Source organism: Thalassophryne amazonica, chromosome 17 (assembly GCF_902500255.1).
Source record: "Thalassophryne amazonica chromosome 17, fThaAma1.1, whole genome shotgun sequence".
Lineage (NCBI taxonomy): Eukaryota > Metazoa > Chordata > Actinopteri > Batrachoidiformes > Batrachoididae > Thalassophryne > Thalassophryne amazonica.
Window position 1 is genome coordinate 13,649,229 of NC_047119.1, and position 22,911 is coordinate 13,672,139.

A 22,911-nucleotide genomic window follows, 5' to 3' on the forward strand; every position below is an offset into this window, starting at 1 on the left:
AGCGCGAATCAATGGAGACCTACATCCGGGACTCATTAGCTGCCGGGCTGATCCGGAACTCCACCTCCCCGATGGGGGAAGGTTTCTTTTTTGTGGGCAAGAAAGATGGCGGACTCATGCATTGATTACAGGGGGCTGAATGAGATTACGGTTCGCAACCGATACCCGTTGCCATTGTTGGATTCCGTGTTCACCCCCCTGCATGGAGCCAAAATCTTTACTAAGCTGGATCTTAGAAATGCGTATCACCTGGTTCGGATCCGGAAGGGAGATGAATGGAAGACGGCATTTAACACCCCGTTAGGTCACTTTGAGTACCTGGTCATGCCGTTCGGCCTCACCAACGCCCCCTTCGACGTTCCAAGCCTTGGTTAACGACGTCTTGCGGGACTTCCTGCACCGATTCGTCTTCGTATATCTGGACGATATTCTCATCTTTTCTCTGGATCCTGAGACCCATGTCCAGCATGTACGTCAGGTCCTGCAGTGGTTGTTAGAGAACCGACTGTTTGTGAAGGGCGAGAAGTGCGAGTTTCACCGCACGTCTTTGTCCTTCCTGGGGTTTATCATCTCCTCTAACTCCGTCGCCCCTGATCCGGCCAAGGTTGCAGCGGTGAGACATTGGCCCCAACCAACAAGCCGTAGGAAGCTGCAACAGTTCCTCGGCTTCGCTAATTTCTATAGGAGGTTTATTAAGGGCTACAGTCAGGTAGTTAGCCCCCTGACAGCCCTGACCTCTCCAAAAGTCCCCTTCACCTGGTCGGATCGGTGCGAAGCTGCGTTCAAGGAGTTGAAACGACGGTTCTCTACTGCGCCAGTTTTGGTGCAGCCCGACCCTAGCCACCAGTTCGTGGTTGAAGCGGACGCCTCTGACTCAGGGATAGGAGCCGTGCTATCCCAGAGCGGAGAGACTGATAAGGTTCTTCACCCATGTGCCTACTTTTCACGCAGGATGACCCCGGCTGAACGGAACTATGACGTCAGCAATCGAGAACTCCTTGCGGTGAAAGAGGCTCTTGAGGAGTGGAGACACCTGTTGGAGGGAGCGTCTGTGCCGTTCACGGTTTTCACTGACCATCGGAACCTGGAGTATATCAGGACCGCCAAGCGGCTGAACCCCAGGCAAGCCCGCTGGTCACTGTTCTTCGGGCGTTTTGACTTCCGGATCACCTATCGCCCCGGGACCAAGAACCAGAGGTCGGATGCCTTGTCCCGGGTACACGAAGAGGAGGTCAAAACTGCACTGTTGGATCCACCGGAGCCCATCCTGCCTGAGTCCACTATCGTGGCCACCCTCACCTGGGACGTGGAGAAGATCGTCCGGGAGGCCCTGGCACGAAGCCCGGACCCGGGAACTGGACCAAAAGACAAACTATATGTCCCACCAGAGGCCAGGGCTGCGGTCCTTGACTTCTGTCACGGTTCCAAGCTCTCCTGTCATCCAGGGGTGCGAAGGACCGTGGCAGTTGTCTGGCAGTGCTTCTGGTGGGCGTCTATGGAGGCCGACGTCCGGGAGTACATCCAGGCCTGTACCACCTGTGCCAGAGGCAAGGCTGACCATAGGAAGTCCCAAGGTCAGCTCCAACCGCTTCCTGTGCCTCATCGCCCCTGGTCCCACATCGGCCTGGATTTTGTCACGGGTCTCCCACCGTGACACCGATAGTGGACCGATTCTCCAAGGCGGCCCACTTCGTGGCCCTCCCAAAGCTCCCTACGGCCCAGGAAACAGCGGACCTCCTGGTCCACCACGTCGTCCGTCTGCATGGGATACCCACTGATGTAGTCTCGGATCGTGGTCCCCAGTTTTCCTCTCACGTCTGGAGGAGTTTCTGCAGGGAACTGGGGGCCACCGTGAGCCTCTCGTCCGGGTACCATCCACAGACGAACGGACAGGCAGAGCAGGCCAATCAGGAGCTGGAACAGACCCTCCGCTGTGTAACATCCGCGCACCCGATGGCCTGGAGTAACCATCTGGCCTGGATCGAGTATGCGCATAACAGCCAGGTGTCTTCTGCCACTGGCCTCTCCCCATTTGAGGTGTGTTTGGGGTACCAGCCCCCATTATTTCCCATGGTGGAGGGAGAGGTCGGTGTGCCCTCGGTCCGGGCCCACCTTCGGATGTGCCGTCGGGTGTGGCGCACCGCCCGTTCTGCCTTGTTGAAGGCCCGGACGAGGGCCAAGACCCATGCAGACCGCCGGCGGTCCCCGGCCCCTGCATACCAGCCCGGGCAGGAGGTGTGGTTGTCGACGAAGGACATCCCACTACAAGTACAGTCACCAAAACTGATGGACAGGTTCATCGGCCCATTTCGCATCCTCAAGGTCCTCAGTCCTGCCGCAGTGAAGCTCCAGCTCCCAGCTTCACTGCGGATCCACCCGGTGTTCCATGTCTCCAAACTCAAACCGTACCACACCTCACCCCTCTGTGCTCCCGGTCCGGCGCCGCCTCCTGTCCGGATCATTGACGGGGAGCCGGCTTGGACAGTGCGCCGGCTCCTGGACGTCCGTCGAATGGGCCGGGGGTTCCAATATCTGGTGGACTGGGAGGGGTATGGACCCGAAGAACGCTCCTGGGTGAAGAGGAGCTTCATCCTGGATCTGGCCCTCCTGGCCGATTTCTACCGCCGACACCCCGATAAACCTGGTCGGGCGCCAGGAGGCGCCCGTTGAGGGGGGGGTCCTGTTGTGTGGGCCACCAGAAGAGGAGGTACTGCTGGCCCACCACCAGAGGGCGCCCTGCCTGAAGTGTGGGCTTCAGGCACGAGAGGGCGCTGCCGCCACGGACACAGCCGGGAGTGACAGCTGTTACTCATTATGTCCTGACAGCTGTCACTCATTCTTCATCATCCCACTTCATAAAACCCAGACATCATCTCCACCTCATCGCCGAGATATCGTACTTCACTGGAGGTAATATCCTCAGCCGTTTGTGTTGCAATATATCTGTATATTGTGAGTGTTTGCAGGAGTACCAGTCCCTCTTTCTGTGGAAGCTGAGTGAGTGCAGGACGGCACTCTTTTCCCCTGAGGAATCACTGCGGTACTCTTCAGCATATTGAGTGAGAGGTGGAGGTGGCATTCCCACCGTTGTTGTTACTGGGTGTACACACACCCACACTTGACTGTCTTTGTTCTTTGCCGGCAGTACCAGATCTGACAGTCGGGGACGGTGATCACCTGGGAATTTGGGACTTGGCGGCTCCAGTATTCACCAGGTTCGGTGGCGGCGGAAATCGTGTGGTTCCGGCTCTTCTCAGGACAGACGCCTTCTATCCTCGAGCCTGCCCACACGTCACCTTTGTGGATTGACTGTAATCACATTCTGAGATTGTCTGTGTATTCGTTGTGCACCTTAACAACATTAAATTGTTACTTTTTGGCTCATCTATTGACCGTTCATTTGCTCCCCCTGTTGTGGGTCCGTGTCACTACACTTTCACAACATTCCACATTTTTATGTTTATGTATCTTTATTATGGGGGTTGAAATTGTTCTGTATATATCTAAATGTTTAAACATTTAGATTTGTTTCATTATATATATTTCACTGTACACAAAATTTTTCAGTAAATGCTAAATATTTAAGCAAACATTAATATATATCAACCAACTAATTTAGCTAATTATTTAGACAAATACTGAACTGAATATTTACTTCAATATTCTGGTACACCAGCCTAAATGTTAAGCTAAATAATTAAATGTTTAAATATATCAACCAAAATACAGGGATAATTATTTACACAAATGTTGAACTCAATATTTATGTAAAATTTGTGATGTATCAGCCAACATGTTGAGCTAAATATTTTGACAAATGTATAACTGAACATGTTCATGTAGAACTAAATATTTTTTGGAAAAAATTACACATGCTTAATGTTAATAAATGCTTAATATTTAACTATTTGGCTAAATATTCAGATCATTTTGAAGGTCCCAATGAGTGCAGTGGCCTCCATCATCCATAAATGGAAGATTTTCTGATCCACCAGTACTCTTCCTAGAGCTGGTCACCCATCTAAACTGAACGATCAGAGGAGAAGGGCCTTAGTCAGGGAGGTGACCAAGAACCCGATGGTTACTCTATCAGAGCTCCAGCTTTGCTCTGTGGAGAGAGGAGAACCTTCCAGAAGGACAACCATCTCTGCAGCAATCCACCAATAGAATAAAACAGAAGAGAATAGCTGTTTCTTGTCACTGTACAACTGGGCATACAATGGAATAAGAGAAAGCATCTCCCCTCCAGTACAAGAAAACAACACTTCTAGAATAAAATAAATAAAACTAATAAAATAAGATATCACATAATTGAATTATGTCCAATATGTCAGTGAAAGACCTGACAGTGGTAAGGGTAAATATTACACTTGGTTGGGTTATATTCCACTCAGCTGGATTCTGAAACCCGTGGGGTCACACCTGTGCATTCAAGAGTCTGATCGCCCATGGGTAAAAACTGTCATTGAGGCGATTTGTCCGGCACCTGTGGTTTCTGAATCTTTAGCCAGAGGGTAGGTGGCAGAAGAGACTCTTGCCTGGATGTGACTGATCTGAGCAGATTGTCTGTGTTCTGCTGAGGCAGGTGGCAATGTCTTCCAGGGAGGGAAAGGGGCAGCCGATGATGTGCTGGGCTGCTTTAATCACTCGCTGCAGTGCTCTCCTGTCACCAGCTCTACACCTTGCAAACCACAATGTGATGCAGTTTGACAGGATGCTTTCCACTGTGGTTCAGTATAAGGTCCTCAGCAAGCTTGCCTCCAGCTGGTACTTCCTCAGAAGTCTTAAAAAGTGCAGCCACTGCTGGGCATTTTGAACATGTGTTGGTGGTCCATGTAATCAGAAAGGTGCACCCCCAGGAACCTGAAGATGGAGACCCTTGCCATGCAGGAGCCATTGATCTGAAGTGGAGCGTGGTTGCCTCTCTCCCTCCTGAAGTCTGACATCTCCTTGGTTTTGATGGTGTTCCACATTAGGTTGTTTGTGGAACACTATACCTCAAGCCTTTGCACCTCCCCCATGTATGCCCCATGTCCTCCTGTGATCAGGCCCACCACTGTTGTAGTCAGCAAATTTGACAATGATTTTTGAGTGGTGGAAGGGGATGCAGTCATATGTACATAGGGCATGTAGGAAGGGTCTTATCACACAGCCCAGGGGAGATCCTGTGCTGAGTGTCAGAGTGGAGGAACTGAGGGATCCCACCTTTTCTGTTTGTGGACACTCGGTCAGGAAGTCCTTTATCCAGTCACAGACAAAAGGTGAAAAGTCCAGGTCAGTCAACTTTTCTGAATAACAGGTCCAGCAGGCTGGTATTAAAAGCTGAGCTGTAATCGCCAAAAAGCATCCTGATGTACGTCCCAGGTTTCTCCAGGTGGCTCAGGGTGATAAGTCAGGCAGTGGTGATGGCATCAGCTGACAACCTGTTTACCCGATAACCAAACTGGTGTGGGTCAAAGTTAGGAAGGTGGTAGGACTTGAGGTACTGGAGGACGAGACGCTCAAAGCACTAAATAAATTCAGAGGTTAGTGCCACCGGCCTGAAGTCGTTAAGCCAGGTTCCGACTGACTTCTTGAACTTTTAGGCAAGCTGGAACGGTAGCCTGTGAATCCGATTGAACATCTCTGGAGAGTTCTGAAAATGGCTGTGCACTGACGCTCCCCATTCAACCTGATAGAGCTTGAGAGTGTTGTGAAGGTGTAGGAACATGGACCCACAACAGGGGGCGTTAAATGAATGGACAATGGATAAGCTAAACAGTAACAATTTAATGTTGTGAAGTGCACAACGGAATACAGACAAACAGTTTTGGTACCACAGACAATTATATGTAGCGTGACGTGTGGGCAGGCTTGAGGATAGGAGACGTCCGTCCCGAACCGAGCCGGATCCCACACGGCCTTCACCGCCAATAGATCTGAAGAACACCGGAGCCGCCAAGCCCTGGATCCCCAGGTGGCCACCGTCTCCAGCTGTCAGACCTGGTACTGCTGGCAGAGAACAGAAACAGTATTGATGAGTGTGAGTTCGCACACTCAGTAATCCCACAGTCTGTGTTCTTTTGGGAGGGAGCACCTCCACCTCCAATCACACACTCGTGCAGCTCCTGTCTAACCACTTATCTGGTTGGAGTGTGAAGCGAAGCCGTCGCTGATCACACCAAACGCCAATCCCTCAGATAAGGCACACCACAGGAAAACGGCGGCAAAGAAGTTCAGACTCTAAGTCAGAGTTAAGTGTAGCAGAGAAATTACCTCTCTAGTGGCTGATTTCTCGGCGGGGAGGTGGAGTTGTAGTCCGGCCTTTATGGTGGTGGTGATGAACTGTGGATGAGTGCTGGTGCTGATGATGAGTGACAGCTGTCACTCCCGGTTGCTCCAACGCCCTCTTGTGCTTGAAGCCCACACTTCAAGCAGGGCGCCATCTGGTGGTGGTGGGCCAGCAGTACCTCCTCTTCATGGCCCACACAACAGGGAGGTGCTGCAAAAAGGAATGGGTAGCACTGTCCAGAGAAAGCTCCACCAAGCTTGTGACATCAGTCTTGAGGCTGTAATTGCTGCCAAAGGACCATCAACATAGTATTGAGGAAAGGGTGTGAATACTTATGTACGTATGATTTCTTATTTTTTTGTTAATTTTAATAAATTTGCAAAAATTTAAGAAAAAACTTTTTCATGTTGTCATTATGGGGTGTTGTGAGTAGAATTTTGAGGGGAAAAAATATTGTAGTCCATTTTGGACTAAGGCTGTAACATAACAAAATGCTGAAAAAATGTAACACTGTAAATACATTCTGCATACACTATAGTTAGACAGCTCAGTTATTATTTTGCAAAAGGTAAAACATAAACTCAAATTGCATGTGTTCTGTGCACTACACACATTAGACAAACTAATAATTTTTTACACTCCTAAAACTGACAGCCATTTTTGGAAAGGGTCTACGCACTTCTGTTGTTGAAAATCAAATGGTTTATGGTTAGTATTAGTTAGGATAAGAGTTACCATTTAATTCTTATGAAATGCATAAAATGTTGGGATATTTGAGCAAAATACTTCCAGACCAGAGCTTTGCAAACTTTCAGAAGTCTGGGGTAATAGCAGAATTTTGATATAGTCCAGGACAAATTTTGAAATATTTCATATTTGTTTACTGTGCAGAACTCATGTTTTTAGTCTGTGGTTTATCTCATCCCATCTGTTCTTGCCACACTTCGTAATGCACCTCAGAAAGTACAAATCACACTTTTTTTTTCAGAACTGCCAAGAAGTACACACCGAAAAATAAACACAAAGTTTCTCTCCAACTGTTTGTTCTAAAGTTGCCTCTGTTCACAGCTAAGACATTTCCTCATGTCATTTGTTCTCCCTGTAGCTTGCCTCTCTTTTATCTTGCATTTTCCGTTTACTTTTCCACTGTCTGTGCTATCCTTCTTCCCTTTCTCATTATAATGCTTTTGCTTGGTCCTAACTTTGCTATTACAGGGGATCAGACGGAGTCGCAAAATCATATCGCCAATGGTATGGGAACTCTGCCAAGTACCATCCATCATCCCTACTGGCGCTGCAGTGATTCCCCATCCCCACCACACACACACACACACAGACTGTACTTTCTGAGAAGACTGAGAAAATTTGGCATGTTGGCCAAAATTCTCAACAACTTCTACAGGTGTACGATTGAGACTGTCCCCACCACTGCCATCACAGTCTGGTATGGTCATAATGGCACAGTCCAAGACAGGAAGGCTCTCCAGCATGTGATTAAGACCTCACAGTACATCTCTGGGGCAGGCTTCCCCTCACTGCAGGACATTTACAAAGCCAGAGTCCTACACAGTAAATTTTGCAGAGTAAAATTTACTCTGCTGGGATAACATTTGGTCCCAGTCCAAATAAAGTTAAATATACTCTATCACAGTGTAAAATCAACTCTTATTGGAGTAGAAACACTTTGACAAGACTGTAGAGCTGATATCACTCTATAATAGAGTGTATTTTACTCTGTTTAGACTGGGACCAAATGTTATCCCGGCAGAGTATATTTTACTCAGAAAAATGTACTGTGTACACAGGACACACAACCTCATCACGGACATTACACATCCCCAACATTGACTCTTCACACTACCATCAGGCAGACACTACAGGAGTCTTAAGTACAGGACTACTAGGTTGGTGAACAGCTTCTACCCATAGGCCATTACGCTTCTCAATAACTCTCTTACACACTGACCAATTGCCAATACTGCATAAACTGCACATCTTCTAAATTGTACATCCTATCAGGTTTGGTTGACAGGACAGGCAGGATGCAAATGCAGGATGCAGGTACACACCTGTGTGGCGTAAAATCGTTTACTGAGTTTTCAGGCTGAGGTTGGTACACGGAAAAGCAGTCCAAACTGAGTAACAGGATCAGGATCATCAGGCTAAAGGTGTGGTAGAGGTACATAAGCAGGTAGTCAAAACACACAAAAAGGCAATCAGAGCAAGGCAAAAATTCACTAACAAGGCTGGAAAGAGGCACTAGGCACATCGATCTGACAAAGGACAAAGGCAAACTGTGAGACTTATAAAGCACCCAGGTGATTAACTGCCAATCAGGAACAGGTGTGCGGAGAAGCTCCCAGAACCGGGGTGTGGCCAGACAGAGAGAAACCCACCACCAAGAGCCCAGAGAGAAAGCCAAGAAACAGGACAGAGAAAACCCAAGCAGAAAGATAGAACAGAGACAGAACACAAACACAACCCACAAACCCAGGAATCTGACACATCCTTTAAATAGTGTATATAACACATTCTTCAGTCTAATAATGCATATTTTATAATGTTTTCTTTTTTAAATCGTGATGTGAACTTTCTACATGCAAATTTTCTAGGGAGAAGGATCATTTCAGAGTAAGAATTTCATTGTGTGGTATAAATGCCTGTTTTTACTGTGCACATGACAATACAAATCTCTTAACACACACACACACACAACCTTCTCTCTTTCTGACGTTAACTCATTTTCTTACACCATGACGCTCATTATCGTGTCATTACATCTGCTTTCTCTCTGCTGTTCCACTGTCATCCCCGTCTCATCTTGGTGATCCACCAACCTTCCAGTCCTCCTCCTTTCATTTAATGTCCCTGCGTTTCCAACCTCGCATGATCCTCGCTCTTTCTAATTAATCCCCTTTTCCTTTTTCCGTCTTTGTGGCATCCTCACTGTGTCTAAAAGTGGCAACAACCAACAGAGCTCCTCTCTCTTAAAGCAGTGACATGAAAAAGCATTTTTCTAACATCTCTTTCACCCTGCTGCTCCCTTGTTTTTTTTTGTTTTTTTACTTTGCCCCTCTCCAGGAATGGGTGACAGCCACTGACCTGCTCATCTCTTTGGACCGGCTTAACACCTTTGGAGATGAGTTCTTCAAGGATGCTAAAGTGTTGCGCTCGTACTTTTACGCTATCTCTGATTTCTCTGTGGGTGGCTGGTAAGGCACGCTTATGAAGCTCCACAACCTACACTGCACACATCAACACCAACTTTGAAATGTTAAAGTGTAAGGTTTCACACCGTGTAAGGTGTAAGGTGGTCCAGCTAATTGATGAGATTAAAATGCATGCCTGTAAAAGGGCATGCAGTGTGTATGCATTTTACAATGTTGTTACACTGAACTATTTTGGTAACTTCAGTTTGAAAATGCACGTTGACATGTTGGAAATTAATGAAGCAATGGGTAGTAATGAAGTTAATTGAAGTGATAAAGGAGGCTTGTCTGTTTCAAGTTCAAATGAAATGCAGAAAAGTCTTGAACAAAATGCAAAGAGACAAGTCTTGGTATTGTCTAAACACACATTTGAAATTTATTTCAGCCTCAGCCTTCAAATGTTGATTATTTTCATAATTATATATATATATATATATATTTTTTTTTTTTTTTTTTGCCAAAGGAAAACTGATGTCTCTTCCCCTTTACACAGGAATAACATGAATGTACAACCATGTCTATGCCAGTATTATATCACCAGTGTTTGGCTTTCCCTCCCTTCAAGGAATTATCTTCATTGCTATGGAATTATGTTGCTGCAATAATCTAAGCGTCACATCTAAGAATGGAAATGGCATTGACACGGTCGAAAAAATGGCAGCAGCTATGTTATCCATGATACATCATCCATTTTGATCAAATTCTTCTGTATCTAGTTATCAAGTCCACTAAAAACAGATCGATGTAGTTTCCAAGCAACAGTGGTTCACACAAATACAGTCCCATCGCATTATCGTATTTTACGATAATGCGATGCGGCAAAATCTCTGCGACCTATACCCCGTCGCAGAGATTTTTTGGTAGTTTGGGAGGTACTGTGATTTATAATCAGGTGCAACTTGTATCTTGAAAAATCATGCGCCTTGGGGCAACTGTTTGTTGTGATTTGGCGCTATATAAAAAAATTGATTGATTGATTGATTGACTTATATAGGACTTAACAGGAGTCAAAGGACTAAACAAAATAAACTCTAATAATAAAAGAATCAAGGGCAATAATAAGAAGTAAACTGCAACAATGCACAAAAATCCAAAAATAAATGAATTGATAATGCAGAAAGGTGTGATTTATACTCTAGGCTGATGTATAGTCAGGAAATTATGGTAGTTTTGTACTGGCTAACAGTCATGACAAAATCTTATTAGCTAATACTGTCATGTAATTTCATAAGATTCTGCACTATCGAGGTATAAACTGATCTAAAATTAGAGTGATATTTGATTGAATTTGCATTCAGGTATACATAATTGAAAGTACAAATGCATTGCCCACAAGTAATTTATCTGCTAACTACCTATTTTGTAGTCTTCTGAGATATGACCACATAACAGTGATATTGTGTCATAAAGTGACACAATTCTAGCTATTCACAAACAAAAGATGGGGTGAGGATCACCACTTTGTGAACAACTGCGTGAAAAAATAGTCCAACAGTTTAAGAACAATGTTTCTCAACATTCAATTGCAAAGAATTTAGGGATTCCATCATCTCCAGTCCATAATATAATCAGAAGATTCAGAGAATCTGGAGAACTTTCTACACATACGCGGCAAGGCCGAAAACCAACATTGAATGCCCGTGACCTTTGATCCTTCAGGTGGCACTGCATTAAAAACCAACATCATTGTGTAAAGGATCTTACCGCGTGGGCTCAGGAGCACTTCAGAAAACCATTGTCAGTTAACACAGTTCGTCACTACATCTACAAGTGCAAGTTAAAACTGTACCATGCAAAGTGAAAACCATACATCAAAAACATCCAGAAATGCAGCCGCCTTCTCTGGGCCTGAGCTCATTTCAAATGGACAGACACAAAGTGGAAAAGTATGCTGTGGTCTGATGAGTTCACATTTCAAACTGTTTTTGGAAATCATGGACATCATGTCCTCCAGACAAAAGAGGAAATAGACCATCCAGATCCAGCAACGTCTTTTTCAGGGACATCCCTGCTTATTTCAGCAAGACAATGTCCAGCCACATTCTGCACATGTTACAACAGCGTGGTTTCGTAATAAAAGAGTGTGGGTACTAGACTGGCCTGCCTGCAGTCCAGACCTGTCGCCCATTGAAAATATGTGGCACATTATGAAGCATAAAATACGACAATGGAGGCCCGAGACTGTTGAACAACTGAAGTCGTACATCAAGCAAGAATGGGAAAGAATTCCACCTACAAAGCTTCAACAATTAGTGTCCTCAGTTCCCAAACGCTTATTGAGTGTTGTTAGAAGGAAAGGTGATGTAACACTAGGGCTGCCACAAATGACTATTTGGTAGTCAACGATTATTTTTTGCGATTAGTTGACTAGTCAGATCATGCGTAATTTCCTAAACATAATGTCTCCACTGTGAGATCAATAAAGTATATATCTATCTATCTAAATTTAAGGCCTGCAGCATTTTCTGAGAATTGTCAGGGGATGAAAACATGAACATTTCCAAATCAGTGACTATTTCTTAGACTTCATTTACATCAATCATTCAGAAATACAAACAGTGTGGTACTTTATAGTAAATCTGTGTCAGGTAGGTAGTTCTCAAAAACTAAATGTCCATGCTGGAAGGAGACAAGTGAGGGAAGCCACCAAGACACAACTCTGGAAGAACTTTTGCTTCTGTGAATGGATAAACTGGGAATAGTGCAACCTTTTTATTTTTATCTTCATTTTACATATAGTCCCACCTTTTTCTGATTTGTGGTTGTTTCTGTTGCATTTCTGAAATTACAGAACTGTTATAAAGAAAGGTTGAACATTTTATTGTGTTTTATAACTTTGTAGAACAAATGCAAATACCAAACTCTTATAAAGAAGGAAAAAATACATGGACATGTGCAGGAAAACTTTGATATAAACTGAACAGAACAATGCAGGCTGATTTGACTCCCATATTTTTTGTGTAAATAAGAATAAAATAAGCGGTAACTTACTTTGAAATTAATAAAACATATAGCTGCAGCTTAATAGCTTTGAAAAATAACAAAAATCAGCAGATTGTATTTTTATTCTGACTCCATTTTACTGTGATAAAAATTCAGGAAAAAAAAATTCAGTGTTTGTACTGTGACACGTCCGGTGCACTGAGCAGTCATTTGTGCCTCTGGTCAGCAGCTGGGAGGCGCCTCCCCGTGCTGTGTCCTGGCTGTCCAGCCCCACGTGTTCATGTCTGTACATACATATAAGCATTGTATGCAAGTGTGTTCCCCCCCACATGCCACATGTGTAGGGGAGATCGCGGTTGGGGGGGTGGCACATACGCCGCATGTGTTTCAAGGGGAACTGAGGGGCATGATACACACGTGCACACTAGACCTGTTCAAAATGTCAAATGTTACTGTTGTATGGCTGGGGGGGCCTGGCTGCCTTTTTGTTTCTGTCTTTTGTTTTTCCTTCCAGGTGGCTTGCATTTGGGACTGAGTGGCTGTGTTGCTGAGGTTATCAGGACCTCACCCTGATCACCTGCGGCTCGTCAGGACTCACAGCTGAGGTGCATCTATATGGATTGGAACATGGTGGCATTTAAGACTGGAGTATACAGTGTGTATTTGCCAGAGACTCGACCTTGTGACCAGACGGGTGAGATCGTCGTCTCGGGAGCCATCTCATCATCAGTGGATGCAGAGAACGTCCAGGGTTTGATGCACGGTCTGTGAAAGAGGAGGGGGTGAGGTCTCACGCTCGTCAGCACACTTCCTGAGGTACGTTAGATTTTGTGACTAACATTTATACAGTCAGTAAATGTGGTGTCCCTCACACCTTTATTATATTGAGCTGTATGTTAGTCATGTATCGGCTTCCACTGCAGTGGAGTTTTGTGAAGTGGATGTTCCATGCCTGCAGGTTGGGAAGCTAGGAAGTGTTTGCTGTTTGTACACCTTTAAGTGTTCTCTCTGTGTGTAGAGTGTGGACTCACATAATGGTTCCTTCTTTCACAGACTCGGTTTGTTGCGGCCACCTGGGGGGTGTCGGCGGGGTCCTTGGGTCCGAACAGCTTCTGGCTCCGGACCGTTAGCGCTGCTGGGAGCGCACCACGCCAGACCGCACTTTCTTTTGTTGTTTTTTGTATCACTGTTATGTATTAAATTCAGTTAGCCTTTGTACCGTGCTCTGCTTATTGCATACTGGGTCCTTCAAACGCTGGTCGGTTCTCCGAGCTGCGTCCGACACATAACATGTTACGATAAGAAGCTTCACATGTACCTGGAAAAAAAATAATAACAGCATCAGAGTCTTCTCCCGTTACGGTGATGTTGCCATGCCAGCGGAGGGAGAGGAAAATATGCCACTCTGAGGGACCTCTAAATTGTATCTGACTGAGTTCAAATTTGGTCTGCACCTATAAAACCCCAAGTGGAACAAAAACATGTGGCCCAAAGTCTCTCAACTTTTATTTTTTCACTATGTAACATGAACAGCCCTAGCACATACATGCGAGACACATGCACCACATGTGTGTTGCTTTTTGCAACGCCACACTCGTGGGGGCACTTAGACAGATTTCACATCCAGCTCGAAAGTGATCGTCTGCTGACTGTTTTCGTGGTAACAGCGCAAATGGCCACACAATTTCTAAGTGCCAAGTGAGCGGTGTTAGATGTTTGTGTGTGTGTGTCACTTGGGATTTGGCTGACACCTGCCGCAAGAGGGATCGAATGGGCTCTCACAGGGCACACTCTGTCTTTCAGCTGCTGGTGTGCGCGAATAGTTGTAGTGATACAGTAGGTGTACGAGGCATTGGAGGCAGCTCCAATTTTTCACGAATGCCATGCAATTCCTCCTTCGTGTGCTAGTCGACTTCAATCATGTTATGTGTGAAGGGGGCCTAAGTCGTCACAAATCTGGAGCGGACAGGTTTGTGAACGGGTGTGATGCCCACCAACTGTAGATTAATACGAATAAAACAGTGGAGATGTTGGTGGACCCAAGGTCTATTGGGGGCCGTAGTTCGGTAGCCATACATAGACGTAACATTGACCTGGTGGAGTCATACAAATAGCTGGGGGTTTATATTGACAACAACTTAAGCTGGCACACAAAAGTGTCAAACGTTTGTGCCAGAATCTACCAGCACATGCACTTTCTCTGTCAACTCCGATTGTTTGGTGTATGTAGGAATATTATGTTGATCTTCTACAGAGCAGCTATTGAGTCTGTGTTAGGGTACGGTATTACAAGCTGGTTTGGCAATTTAACAGTTAAATCAAAAACTCAAAAACTAAACATGACAAAAATAGCTGGCAAAATCATTGGTATGGAAATATGTAACTCCCAAAGATTTGTTTGAACAAGCAATCCTCAGAATTGCAGACAATATTTTATCAGATGCATCTCATGTACTGCACTCTGAATATATTTTACTTAACTCAGGTAGGAGGCACAGAGTTCCTCTTTGTAAATATAACCAATGCAAACATTGTCAGAGAAGCTCACAAATGAGCAGATGGCTCAGGAAAGCTAGTATAAGGTCATGTGTTGCTGAATTTGCACAAAGATGTTGGTATGGTTTTGTTGATTATGTATTTGTATTTTAATTTTGATCTTTTATGTAATTGTTTTAATGCATGGGTGGTATGCGTTGGATGTGTTTGTGCATCAGATCCTCACGCCCAAGACAAATTCTCCCGAGGGAGACTAATAAAGACACTTTGATAGTGGTATCGCAAAACACCAATAACCAATGTTATCATATACCTATAAATGATATGCCAACGTGATTGGATAAAACACTTAAAGAATAAATAGCAATACACCCTTTTCGAGGACGGGTAATATTTTTCATACCACCCGAGTATAATCAGCCAATCAGGTCTCACGTATAATTCTTTCCGCCTCGCTTAGAAAACAGCGCTTGGAACTTGAGGTGGATGGATGATGAAACAAGCAAAACACCTTCGCAATTCACATTGATATTTTGATGAATTTCTTCATTTACAGCAGCTTCTTTAAACAAATGTACTCGAATGATTATCAGCACGACGGCGAGCTTACAGGCTAACCTCCGCTAACACTAGAAGACAGTTGGCAGTTATCAAATCAAATCAAATCAATTTTATTTATACAGCGCCAAATCACAACAAACAGTTGCCCCAAGGTGCTTTATATTGTAAGGCAAAAGCCATACAATAATTACAGAAAAACCCCAATGGTCAAAACAACCTCCTGTGAGCAAGCACTTGGCAACAGTGGGAAGGAAAAACTCCCTTTTAACAGGAAGAAACCTCCAGCAGAACCAGGCCAGGGAGGGGCAGTCTTCTGCTGGGACTGGTTGGGGCTGAGGGAGAGAACCAGGAAAAAGACATGCTGTGGAGGGGAGCAGAGATCAATCACTAATGATTAAATGCAGAGTGGTGCATACAGAGCAAAAAGAGAAAGAAACACTCAGTGCATCATGGGAACCCCCCAGCAGTCTAAGTCTATAGCAGCATAAGAATTTGAAAGGAACGAGTGTCTATATAAATGAGCATCTAACAAAAAAAAATGCAGATATTGCTAGGGAAGCAAGACTACTAAGAAAACAGCAACATATTGTTGCTACATGGGTCTGGAATTGTAGGGTGTGGATTAGAGTGAAAGAAGGAACAAACGGTATACAAATAAAAACATGGAGGACCTTACGAAATACAGACCTGAATAGACAATCAAATATAACATCTGTTGGTAATTGGACCAACAAAAAATCAGATCAAACATGGAAACAGAGGATAAAATATATGACATAGACACTAATATTGATGAAAGTATATTTGACTTAAAAACGATTGGTTGTGAGTATTATACAGTAGAACAGCTGAATAGTGAAAAAATTGCAGAAGATACCCTGTCACTCATACATATAAACAGTCGAAGCTTGTATTGTAAAATGTCACAAATAAAAGATTATTTAAATCAGTTTAAAAATAGATTTAGTATTGTTGCAATCGCTGAATCTTGGCTTAAAGATGATCTCATGGATGAAGTTCAAATGGAGGGATATGAGCTGTATTTTGTAAACAGAAGATATAAAAAAGGCGGTGGTATTGCTCTGTATACAAAAACAGATCTGATGTGTACAATTGTTGAAGAAATGACAATTATGAATGATGTCATAGAAATTGTAACAGTGGAACTTGTACATGAAACATCTAAGAATATTTTAATCAGTTGTGTATACAGAGCACCAGATTCTTGTGTTGTGAAATTTACAGATAAAATAATTGAATTATTCCATCAAATTAAAAACAAAACGCTTTTTATGTGTGGGGACTTTAATATTAACATAGAAAGCTCCAGCTGCCAAAGATTAAGTGATTTTGTGAATTCAATGTATAGTTTGGGGTTATTCCCCTTGATAACAAAACCAACCAGAATTACATCGCAAAGTGCAACGGTAATTGATAATATATTTACAAACAGAACAGATGAAATTATCAAGAATGGGATCTTCATGACAGATATTAGCGACCATTTACCAATTTTTTCAATATTTAAATATAAAAATAGGTACAACAAAAAAACTGATATAAACTTTAAAAGAGATAAGTCAGTAAAAGCCTTAGAGGCATTAAAATATGACCTTAAAAATCAAAACTGGGAAGAAGTTTATGTCAGTGATGTTAATGTAGCATATAACTCATTTATGAAAATATTGATGAAATCATACAATAAAAATTGTAAATTAATTGAAATTAGTAAGAAAATAGTAAATAAACCATGGCTGACAAAGGGAATAAAAAATGCTTGTGCAAAGAAAAACTATTTATACAGGTGCTTTTTAAAATTGCAAACAAAGGAATCAGAACATAAATACAAAAAATATAAAAATAAACTATTAACAATAATTAGGAAACAAAAAAAGATTATTACAGTGAAAAACTAAATAAGAGTAAAGATAATATGAGGGTAACATGGGGAATTATAAAAAGTGTGATTGATAGTGATGGAATGAAAGAAACTATTCCAAATTACTTTGTTAAGGAAAATAAAGAGATATATGATATAAAAGAAGTTGCAAATGGGTTTAATGATTATTTTTCAAATGTAGGGTCAAGTCTGGTGGGAAATAAACCAATAATAGAAGATAAATTATGTACATTGGTAAATACGGTCAATAGTATTTTCCTGGACAATGTGGAAAAAGATGAAATAAGAAATATTGTAAAAAACTGTGTAAGCAAAAGATCAACTGACCATGAAGATTTAGACGTGATGACTGTAAAAAGTATAATATAAATTGTTATTGAACCATTTACTTATATTTGTAATATGTCTCTGTCAACTGGGGTTTTTCCAGATGAAATGAAAATTGCTAAGGTAGTCCCATTATATAAAAACAGGCCAGTATCATTGCTTCCACGGTTTTCTAAAATTATGGAAAAAGTTTTTGTAACAAGATTGGATAAATTTATTGAGAAACATCATATTTTAAATAATGCTCAGTATGGATTCAGAACAAAACATTCGACAGCTATGGAAATTATGGAACTAATAGAGAAAATATCAACAACAATAGATAATAAGGATTATTTTGTAAGTATTTTTATTGACCTGACAAAGGCTTTTGATGTTATAGACCACTCAAGATTGCTCCACAAGTTACAACAATATGGAATAAGAGGTGCACATCAGTGGGTAAAAAGCTACTTAGAAAATAGAAAACAGTTTGTTCAGATAAATAATACCAAATCAGAATTGTGTAACATTATTTATGGAGTACCACAAGGATCGGTACTTGGACCCAAACTGTTTATTTTGTATATCAATGATTTTGTAAATGTATCCAATGTGCTTGGCAGCATTTTATTTGCTGATGATACAATGCTGTTTTACTCTGGATCAGATTTACAGGAAGTAGCACAAGTGATAAATACAGAGTTGGAAAAAGTTAAACATTGGTTTGATATAAACAGATTGTCACTAAATATTAATAAGACAAATTTCATATTGTTTAATGATAGAGCAAAAAAAATAATGTGTCATTACAAATAGATGGAATGGATATACAAAGGGTAAAAGAAATGAAATTTTTAGGAGTCATGATTGATGAAGATCTTACATGGAAGTCACACATAAATTACATAAAAGGAAAAATAGCGAAAGCCATTGCTGTTTTGCATAAAGTAAAATATTCATTAAATAGTTATGGTTTATTAACATTGTACAATTCATTGATTGTCCCATATTTAACTTACTGTGTAGAAATCTGGGGATCAACATATACAACCTATATACAACCTTTATTTATTTTGCAGAAAAGAGCTTTAAAAGTGATTAGTAACAGTGGTTTTAGAGATCCATCTAATCCATTGTTTATTAAGTATAGGGTACTTAAATTTCATGATTTAGTCGATTTGAAAATATTACAAACGATGTACCAAGTTAATAAAATACTTACCAACAAACATTCAAAATATGTTTGAAAAAAGAGTAAGTAGTTATAAATTGAAAGGAATAGAAGTCTTTAAAAAACCAAGATTTAGAACCAAAGTAAAGGAAAGGAGTATTGCAGTAAATGGTGTCAAATTATGGAACAATCTTAATAAAGAAATTAAAGAATTAAGGTCGCTTAAATATTTAAAAAACATATTAAATTAGATGTATTAAGTAAGTATGAAACTATGAAGTAAGTCAGTGGGCTGCAAGAAAGTCAAAAAAAAAAGTAAACTGTAATAATGTTGGAGTGTCTTAAGTTTAAATGTAACCTGTCAGTGATGTAATCTATTAATTAATGGTCATAATTATGAAATGGGTCAGTGGTATGTGACAAGTTAAAGAAATGCAATCTGTTAAATAATGTTGACTATGATGCTGTATATTGAAAGATTGTATTGTTAAAAGGGGCAGAAATCATAAGACTTGTTCTTTCTGCTCCTTTTCATTCTGGTATTGTGGTGCTTTTGTTTTTTGCTTTTCTGTTTTTCTTTTAAATGAATGAAATAAATATTTAAAAAAAATAAAATAAATAACTAATGATTGGTTCAGGGTCACCTGATCCAGCCCTAACTATAAGCTTTAGCAAAAAGGAAAGTTTTAAGCCTAATCTTAAAAGTAGAGAGGGTGTCTGTCTCCCTGATCCGTATTGTGAGCTGGTTCCACAGGAGAGGAGCCTGAAAGCTGAAGGCTCTGCCTCCCATTCTACTCTTAAAAACCCTAGGAACTACAAGTAAGCCTGCAGTCTGAGAGCGAAGCGCTCTACTGGGGTGATATGGTACTATGAGGTCCCTAAGATAAGATGGGACCTGATTATTCAAAACCTTATAAGTAAGAAGAAGAATTTTAAATTCTATTCTAGAATTAACAGGAAGCCAATGAAGAGAGGCCAATATGGGTGAGATATGCTCTCTCCTTCTAGTCCCCGTCAGTACTCTAGCTGCAGCATTTTGAATTACATGAAGGCTTTTCAGGGAACTTTTAGAACAACCTGATAATAATGAATTACAATAGTCCAGCCTAGAGGAAATAAATGCATGAATTAGTTTCTCAGCATCACTCCGAGACAAGACCTTTCTAATTTTAGAGATATTGCACAAATGCAAAAAAGCAGTCCTACATATTTGCTTAATATGCGCATTGAAGGACATATCCTGATCAAAAATGACTCCAAGATTTCTCACAGTACTACTAGAGGTCAGGGTAATGCCATCCAGAGTAAGGATCTGGTTAGACACCATGTTTCTAAGATTTGTGGGGCCAAGTACAATAACTTCAGTTTTATCTGAATTTAAAAGCAGGAAATTAGAGGTCATCCATGTCTTTATGTCTGTAAGACATTCCTGCAGTTTAACTAATTGGTGTGTGTCCTCTGGCTTCATGGATAGATAAAGCTGGGTATCATCTACGTAACAATGAAAATTTAAGCATTGCTTTCTAATAATACTGTCTAAGGGAAGCATGTATAAAGTGAATAAAATTGGTCCTAGCACAGAACCTTGTGGAACTCCATAATTAACTTTAGTCTGTGAAGAAGACTCCCCATTTACATGAACAAATTGTAATCTATTAGATAAATATGATTCAAACCATTGCCTTTAATACCTATGGCATGCTCTAATCTCTGCAATAAAATTTTATTTTCAACAGTATCAAAAGCAGCACTGAGGTCAAACAGGATGAGCACAGAGATGAGTCCACTGTCTGAGGCCATAAGAAGATGATTTGTAACCTTCACTAATGCTGTTTCTGTACTATGATAAATTCTAAAACCTGACTGAAACTCAGGTTTTAGAATTCATTCAAATTCAAATTTAGAAGTTATGGCTTTTGAAACAAGGGAGAAAAAAAAGAAACAGCACAGTTCAGCTGAAGCATTAGTGGACATAAAATATTCTGTCTGTTAAGAGCTTCACCTGCACGTGTGTATTTCCCACCGGTGTCACGTACGTCCACGTCGAAGCCATATTCATTGGTGAACAACTTGATAACTGATAATATCATGACTCTTCCCAGGGTGTCTCTCAATGTCTTGATGGACAAAACCTTGGATGATTATGGCGCATGTATGATTTCGGGAAGGGGGATGTTTCTAACCAATATATGCTTTCAAGCTCTGTCTTACAACATTACCAAAACCTAGCATATACACAGGCAATATCAGTGAAACACATTGCTCTGCTGTATTGGTTCCAGTGATAAAATCCAGTTTGGTTTGTAGATTTTTATACTCTGTGTTAATTTTAACCATACTTCACACATATCAACAAAGCGGTGAAAGCAGCCCGCTTCCATCTGAGAAACATTTCCAAGTTGCATCCTTTTGTTAGCCCAACTGTGCTGAAAAAGGCCATTTGTAATTTCAGCTCCAATTAGACATACATAAGAAGGCAACTGAGAGGCTTCAACTTCTTCAAAAATCTGTTGGCAGACTTCTATCCAAAATGAGAGAGCATACACTTTCACTCTGGTTTTATTTGAACTCCGCTTGCTGAACGTATCTTTTTAAAAGGGCTTTTATTGGGCCATCAAGATCACGCTGAATCTCTCTGCTAGAAATGTAGCTTTCAGCTCCTAAAATGTGTAACAAGCTACCGAAAATGCTGAACTCAATTTCAATATTTAAGAAACAACCTATTTAAAACGTTTCAGTTTGCATTTACATCATGAGCATGAATGTCATAGTAATTTTTGACTTTTAATGATGTCCTTGAACTGTTCTTTTGTCAGGGTGGAATAATTGTACAGCATATATTGCTCATGAATTTAAAAATAAAGAATTGGGTGAACAAGTTTGAATCTAGTACTCTGGAGAGTCTCTGGTTAGTGCACTTGGTTTCAATGCGGAAGGTTCCCGGTTCAAACCCCACCCCTGCCACATTTCTCTATGTAATGTGGAGTTGCATCAGGAAGGGCAACTTGTGTAAAACCTGTGCCAGTTCAACATGCAGATCCACCTTGGATTTGCTATGACAACCTCGAGTGCAAACAAGGGAGCAACTGAAGGGACTTACACCTATTTTGGCATCTCTTCACTGGCTTCCTGTCCCAGTGAGATCAGATTTTAAGGTTCTGCAACTACTCTATAAAATTGTTCATGGACTGGCACCTCCCTACCTAGCTGACCTAATTAAACCTTACGTACCAGCCCGCGCTTTGTGTTCTCAGGGTGCAGGACTACTTTGTGTCCCTAGGGTGAATAAAAAGTCTGTGGGTCATAGAGCTTTCTCTTATTGTTCCCGTTCTGTGGAATATCACCCTGCATCAATAAAACAGTCAGATTCTGTGGACACTTTCCAGTCCAGACTTAAGACGCACATATTTTCCTTTTCGTATGGCTAGCATACTGGCATCGTACAGTTCTACGCTTTTTACTCTTTTAATTCATTTTATTAAGAAACGGAGCCCCGGCCTAAGCTTTACCTAAATTCTGGGTCTTTTAGTGATGCTCAGGGCTTGTGGCCTTAGTATTTCCTGTTTTTCTTGATGTTTAATGCTGACAAATTATACAGTATTTTTTGTCTTTCTGATGCCTTATTCTGTTTTTTTCTCTCTGTTTAAGGTGCGGCTCCATCCAGAGATGGGTGTGGTAGTTGTGCTGGAGACCCTCCTCCTGTGCACCAACAGCATTTCCTGTATATTCGTTTTGTGAATTGTTCTGTAATTTGTGTCTGCAGCATGGCCCAAGCAGAGGGTCACCCCTTTGAGTCTGGTCTGCTTGAAGTTTCTTCCTCAGAGGGAGTTTTTCTTTACCACTGCTTCTCTTGGGGGTTGGTAAGGTTAGACCTTACTTGTGTGAAGCGCCTTGAGGCAACTCTGTTGTGATTTGGCGCTATATAAATGAAAAAATAAATTAAAAAAATGAAATAAAATAAATTATTTCATTTTTTGTTACATTTACCTTTACAAATCTAGTTGATCTGACTCATGGTAATTAAATAACAGTAATGCAAATTCATCATGTT

General features: G+C 41.7%; 1 protein-coding gene across 1 annotated transcript in view; it reads left to right on the forward strand.

The window, feature by feature from the left end:
- The window catches only part of lamc3 (laminin, gamma 3), a 334,434-nt gene that overhangs the window by 62,556 nt on the left and 248,967 nt on the right, over positions 1–22,911 (forward strand). The window contains 1 exon segment of the mRNA XM_034192005.1: positions 9,353–9,483. Coding sequence (XP_034047896.1) covers positions 9,353–9,483 — 131 coding nt within the window.